Genomic DNA, 7,209 nt, shown 5'->3' on the forward strand with positions numbered 1-7,209 from the left:
TACAAACATTTCAAATACATTAGGAGACAGGATTGTCCATTTACAATTGTTAATAGAATGTTCTAACAAGCAAGGTTCATATAATTGAGACTGTTGTCCACACAAAATGCCATCAGAGGTGGTTTCACAAAGATCCAAATCATATGTTTTATTATCATTCCCAATATACTTCCCTTGGAATTCTGGTAACCAATATTCTAGGCTCTCTTGACTCGAGAAGAGTGTTGGCAGAATTAAGAATTTACACATTATTTCAGGGTTGGTTACATTATAATATATTAATTTCCCTGCACACCATCTATCATAACACTGTACAAATTGTGAAAATGCTTTTACCCAGTGTTTAGGGTGGACCCATTGTCTAAATAATTTTCTCCACATAAACTCATTATTACTCATCAAGTAGGACTGTACCTTATTCTTTTGTTCCAATTGCCACATAACTTGTAGGGTACAAACAGTCCAATCCATAAAAGTTGTCAGATTTTTAAGTGATTGTAGCTGGGCAATTATACTTTTATTAAAGAGATTCAAGGACTCTTTATCATATTTTAAAGTTTGCATCTGAGGATTAAAGGTGGTTGGCATCCATTCAGCCTGAATCTTGATGGCTTGAGTTACATCAAATCCGGCTGCTCCAACTTTGTTTCTTAAAGTTTCGAGGTCTACTGAGTTTAGGAGTCCTATTCCAGTTCCTACGCCTCCAAGTAAAGTGTCATACCAAGCTCGTTTTGCTCTACAGGGAGGCGTAGCTGGAAAGGAAATATTAAAGAACAACATATGTTTTTGCCTTATCTTTGCTACCTTCTTACAAGTGGATGGTAACCTAATTATTTGGTCTTGATTCACAATGGGCCGTGGATTCAACAATGTTAAGGAAGCCCCCGCTCCAGCAGTTCTATTAACACTTCCATTTGTACACATTAGTGTATCCCAGTTACCTGTTTTCCAAGTCTGTGTCTCACTTATGAGGGGGTTATTTTGAAGAAAACACTTCTTCATTTGCAATGGAGGCCCTATGCCTTTGATAACACAACATTTTAAGGGGACATTCGTTATTACAGTGACATTGGTTAAATTTGAACATAATACAAAGGTCATTCCGTGCCATCCTGTCAATTTATCACTCCTAGTATAGGGTTTCCATAGAGAGCAGTTTTCAGCAAAAAGAACCAATGTCTCAGCGTTATTTCCCCAAATCCACCGAAAACCATCGACAGATTCATCTTTTTTCTCTAGTGGCCAGCTGGGAGTAAATGCACTTACCAATTCTAGACAAAAGCATAACAATATTAATGTTAGTTTCGGACTAGCCTTATAGATGTGGGTCCCATGCGTTGGGACTTCCATAGTCCATCAGGCGCTTTTTTAATTCTCGAATAGTGGATCCAAGCAACGTGCCTCTCAAGCTTGACTGCAGTGTAGGTCGTGAGCAGAACTTGAAAAGGGCCGTTCCACTTCTCTTCGAGAGGATCACCTGAAATGTTTTTAACATAAACCCAATCTCCAGGTTTGAACAAATGTACTGGGGAATCTAAACCCCATGCTCGGGTAGATATCACTAATCCATTTACTTTTTGTAACTGTTTCCCCAATGCAATCATATACCGTTGTAAATTAATTTCTCCCACCTGAGTGAGATCTTGCCCCTGATACCTAGTTTGAAATGGTCTCCCAAATAGAATTTCAAATGGACTCAATTTTTCCTTAGTTCTTGGTTTGACTCGGAGTCTTAGTAATGCAATAGGGAGGGCTTGGTCCCATCTTAAATTGGTTTCCTGAAAAATTTTACTCAATTGTGTCTTTATTAAATGATTCATCTTTTCTACTTGCCCACTCGCTTGCGGACGATAAGCTGTGTGTAATTTCCAATTAATTTCTAAAAATTTACTAACTTGTTGAACTACTTGTGACACAAAGTGTGGTCCCCTATCAGAGGAGATCACTTCTGGCACTCCAAATCTAGGAATAATTTCTTTCAGTAGAATTTTTGTTACTTCTCGGGCTTTATTTGTTCTGCAAGGGAAAGCTTCAGGCCACCCAGAAAAGGTATCAGTTAATACTAATAGATACCTATACCCCCCTTTTCTAGGGAGTTCCGAAAAATCTATTTGCCAATTTTGACCTGGAGCATTCCCTTTATCAATACTTCCAAATTTTACACGATTCTCTACCTTGGGATTATTCTTCAAGCATATTTCACATCTATTAACCACAGTTTTTACAGTTTGAAGCAGATTTCTGGCTACTATTTGCTTAGTGAGGGAATTACACAAAGCTTCAGTTCCCCAATGAGTTTTGTCATGTTCTGTTTTTACTAATTTCCATAATATTCTAAAGGGAACTATTATTCTGTTATCTTTCAACCTTGCCCACCTTGATGGGCAAATTTCAGCCTTTAAATCAGTAATTAATTTCTGATCCTTTTCATCATATTCAACTACCTCAGGTAGTGGCAAAGATTTTTCAGGAATTAGACTTAATATCTCACCTTGTTCGGCAGCTTGCCTTGCCTTATGATCAGCCAATTTATTTCCCACTTCCCTGTCAGTGTTACCTCTCTGATGTTCTTTGCAGTGCATAATCGCTACAGCTGACGGAAGCCGTACAGCATCTAAAAGTCGCAAAATTATATCAGCGTGTTTTATGACTTTTCCTTGAGCAGTTAAAAGTCCTCGCTCCTTCCAAATTGCCCCATGGGCATGAACTACACCAAAGGCATATTTTGAATCTGTCCAGATATTCACTCGCAATCCTTCAGCAAGCTCTAACGCCCTTACTAGAGCAACTATTTCAGCTCGTTGTGCAGATGTGCCCTTAGGGAGTGACTTCGCTTCCACCACTTGGTCTGTGGTGGTCACAGCATATCCTGCCATTCGAACTCCATTCTTTACAAAACTGCTCCCATCGGTATACCAGGTGTGGTCAGCTTCTTCTAGCGGCTCCTCCTTCAAGTCAGGCCTACTCGCATACACAGTCTCAATGGTTTCTATGCAATCATGCGCGACAGCCTCCATTTCCTGTTTATTGGTTAAAAAGGAAGCAGGATTGATAACAGTAGATGTGACAATTTCTACATCATCTTGTTCTATCAAAACTGCTTGATATTTCAAGAATCTTGATGGCGAGAGCCAGTGTCCCCCCTTTTGTTCTAAAACGGAGGTTACAGTGTGGGAAGTGTGCACAATCATCTTCTGCCCCAACGTAAATTTTCGGGCTTCCTGGATGATCAAGACAACGGCAGCCACTGCCCGAAGACATCCTGGCCATCCTTTGCTTACTTCATCCAATTGTTTGGAGAAGTACGCTACAGCTCGTTTATAAGGACCCATCTTCTGGGCCAGAATTCCCAATGCCACTCCTTGCCTTTCATAAGAGAACAGCCAGAAGGGCTTCGTTACGTCGGGCAGGCCCAAAGCTGGAGCTCTCATTAATTCCAGTTTTAGTTCTTTGAATGCCCTCTTGGCCTCATCAGTCCATATTAATTGTATCTGGCTGTTTTTCAGCAGTTCATATAGGGGTTTAACCAAAAGTCCATAGTTATATATCCATAATCTGCACCAACCTGTCATTCCCAGAAATGTTCAAAGTTCTTTTACCGTAGTCGGTTCTGGAGTCCTGCAAATGGCTTCTTTTTGGTCATTCCCGAGCTGTCTCTGTCCCTTAGAAATCACGAATCCCAGGTATATTACTTCCTTTTTCAAGATCTGGGCTTTCTGTAATGAGACTCGATAACCCCTCAGTCCAAGAAAATTTAATAAGCTCACAGTCCATTCTTTACATTCTTCATCCTTTTCAGTGGCTATTAAAATATCATCCACATACTGTAAAAGGGTACCTTTTCCTGGAGGTCTTTCCCAGGTCTCTAATTCCTTAGCTAATTGATTTCCAAAGATCGTGGGGCTATTTTTAAATCCTTGAGGTAACACTGTCCAGGTTAGTTGGGTTTTTCGTCCTGAATCAGGGTTTTCCCATTCAAAGGCAAATAACTTGCGGCTCTCAGGGGCCAAGGTGAGGCAAAAGAATGCATCTTTCAGATCTAGTACTGTGAACCATTCATGTTTCTTTTAAACTAGTTAATAAAGTGTATGGGTTTGCCACTACTGGGTGTAAATCTTCAACTATCTTATTTATTGCCCGCAGGTCTTGTACCAATCGATAGGTTTTGCCATCAGGCTTTTTGATAGGCAAAATAGGAGTGTTATACTCTGAAGAACATTCAATCAATAATCCAACTCTTATAAATTCTTCTATAATGCTTTTCACTCCTTGCCTGTCTTCCAATTTCAAGGGATATTGTTTTACCTTAATAGGTCGTGCTCCCTCTTTGAGTTTAACAACAATTAATTCTGCATTTTTGGCCTTTCCCGGTATTCCCGAGGCCCATACTCCTGGGTATACCTGGTCTTTTATTTCTTGTATAATTTCTTCTTCTTTAGCTCGAGGTTCAGTGAGAGCTAGACTTAGAATTTCTATGTGCTTTTCTTCTGGTATTTTAAAAACAATTTCTCCCCTGTTAAATTTTATTTCAGCACTTAATTGTTCTAATAAGTCTCTTCCCAAAAGTGGTCTAGGAGCTTCGGGCAGGTAGAGAAATTTATGAATCCCTACACTCTTCCCAATTCTGAATTTTAAGGGTTTCAAAAAGAAAGCCTTCTCAACCTGTCCTGTTGCTCCCACAATATTAACATTTTGCCTACTTACGGGCAATAAATTTTGATTTAATACTGAAAACGTGGCACCTGTATCTACTAGAAATTCTATAGGTTTTTCTTCTTTCCCTAGCTGTACTCTTACCAAGGGCTCTGCTAGGGAAGATTCCCTTGGTCCCCGTCAATCTTCTCCCATGTTGGCAACTTTCACCACTTTGCCCACTCTTGGGCAATCCTTTTTCCAATGCCCCATTTCTTTACAGTAAGCACACTGGTTTCTTAAGAGGGGCTGGTTTCCTTTGGGTGGGGCACTTACACCCCTTCTCATGGCTCCTCCTCCCTTAGTATTGTTTCCTGAGGAGTTCCAAGAGGGTGGTGTCCGACCCCCTGTGGTGCGCAAGGCAGCCACTATAGCATTAGCAATTGTTTTACTCATTATTTTCTCTTTCTGACTATCTCTGTTCCGATACACTTGCCAAGCAATCTCCAGCAATTTCTCTAAATCTCTCGCATCCGTTCTTTGCACCTTCTGTAACTTTCTCCTAATATCATCCATCGACTGTCCCAAAAACAGGAATATTAGCTGACCCTTTCCCTCCTGGGTGGTAGGGTCTAAAGAAGTATATTTCTGCATTGCTGCTTCTAACCGATTCAGGAAGTCAGTGGGTGATTCCTTTTTATCTTGTTTTATCTCGTACAATTTAGACCAATTTACTGATTTTGGGACAGCATTTTTTATTCCATATGCAATCAATTCCCTGTACCTCACTAATAAATCCCTGGCTCCCGCTTGGTTAGGGTCCCAGCCAGGATTGGTAACTGGAACATGATTATCCACCGTTCCTGGCAGAGTTCCAGACAGAACCAGCGTCTGTACCTGGGCTCTGGCTGCTCTCACAATCATCTGCTTTTCTGATTTACTAAATGCCGCATCCAACATTGCATCCACATCCTCCCAATCAGGGTCCTGAGTTTTCACAATCAATTCAAATCCTTTAGCAACCTTTTCGGGATCATCCCGATAATTCTTTGCAACAGCTCGCCAGCTGTCCAAGTCTGCTAAAGTAAAAGGCACTTTAATTCTAACAGGTCCTCCCACTCCCACTGCCTGCCTTAGTGGAGCCTGTATAATAGGTCCCACTTTACTCCGAGTTCTGGCAGTGATGGGTGAAAATCTGATATTAGTTTCTTCCCTGACTCGTGCCTCTGATTCTTCACCCCCGACAGCACCAGCATCTCCCTCCCAACCACCTTCTCTCTCTAGTGGAGGCAAATAATCCTCCAGCCTTTCATTCTGCGGGCCAACTTTTAAACATCTCTGTCCAATGCTACACGCCGAGCAACACCTCTTTAATTCTTTCCCCTGTCTATTTTTCTCTCCTTCTATCGCCAGAACCATAGGGTCCTGGGGCGCTAGATTAATTCCACATTGTTTCTGCCATTCAGGGTGATTTCGCAAAGTGAAAAACATATCTGCATAAACTACTTCATCCCATTTTCTCTCTCGTCTTAGAAATAACATAAGTTGCAACAAAGTATTATACTCTAAAGTTCCGTTAAAAGGCCATTTTTCGCTATCATCCAACTTATATAAAGGCCACCACTGATTACAATATTTTATCAAGGTTTTACGATTCACGTTCCCTCCAGATGGCCCCCCAATATCTTTCCAGTGAGCTAAAATGCAGCCCAAAGGGCTCTTTTTCAGAACTCCGCCTTGTTGGTTCCCCATTCTAAAGTTTACATAACACAAGGACAAGGACAGAGACTGGGACACAAACAACACACACAACTAACAATTACTATCATAGATACAATAACAAATGTCGACATAGGATGATCAGAGATTTTCAAATATGTGCGCACCAAACTTAGAACTATATGACCCACGGTATGTAAACCGAAATCAAATACAAATGCACAAACAGACGACGGTACTAACCAGATGATCAATACAACCATGCAACGTAGTAATCAGGTGATTAATACAAATCGTATATGCAATTGTATGCCAGAAAAACAAACACACGCGTATGTAAACCAAAATCAAATACAAATGCACAAACAGATGACCGTACTAATCAAATGGTCAATACAACCATGCAACGTAGTAACCAGGTGACTAATACAAATCATATATGCAATTGTATGCCACCCTGCGGGGTTCTCACGAACCGCGACTTACGAGTAGCTCCAAATGACCGGTCAAAACAGAAAAACAAAAAAGAATGCCTTATTCTTACCAGAGGTCCTTGTCTGCCCCCGCACGGATCCGCCGAATCGAAGAGTCCCTCCAGAGAAGTCTCCGGGGCCGGCCAAGGGAGTCTCCGACTCAGAGGGTCCTGCAGCCGGACAGAGATGGTCCCACCTGGGTCGCCAAAACTGATACAAAAACTTGCAGATACTATTCTTCAAAGTCCGAACCTCTCCTCAAGAGGAAACGGAGTCTTCAGAAAGTTCCCGAAATAAAACTCAATAGCAAAAAAGTTACTATTAAGCAGGCATTCTTTATTACAGCGCTGGGCAGCACTGGGGATCGTTCCACCATGAGTGCTCC

At 41.2% G+C, this 7,209-nt stretch overlaps 1 protein-coding gene across 1 annotated transcript; it reads right to left on the bottom strand.

Moving 5' to 3' along the window:
- Positions 1-1,315: 1,315 nt before the first annotated feature.
- Positions 1,316-6,384, bottom strand: LOC142596578 (uncharacterized). Its single transcript, XM_075725759.1, is given in 4 exon segments — positions 1,316-1,477; positions 1,632-4,068; positions 4,070-4,624; positions 4,925-6,384. Coding segments are annotated over 4 exon segments (4,614 nt in total).
- Between the last annotated feature and the right edge of the window lie 825 nt (positions 6,385-7,209).

This window comes from Pelecanus crispus, chromosome W, assembly GCF_030463565.1.
Source record: "Pelecanus crispus isolate bPelCri1 chromosome W, bPelCri1.pri, whole genome shotgun sequence".
Lineage (NCBI taxonomy): Eukaryota > Metazoa > Chordata > Aves > Pelecaniformes > Pelecanidae > Pelecanus > Pelecanus crispus.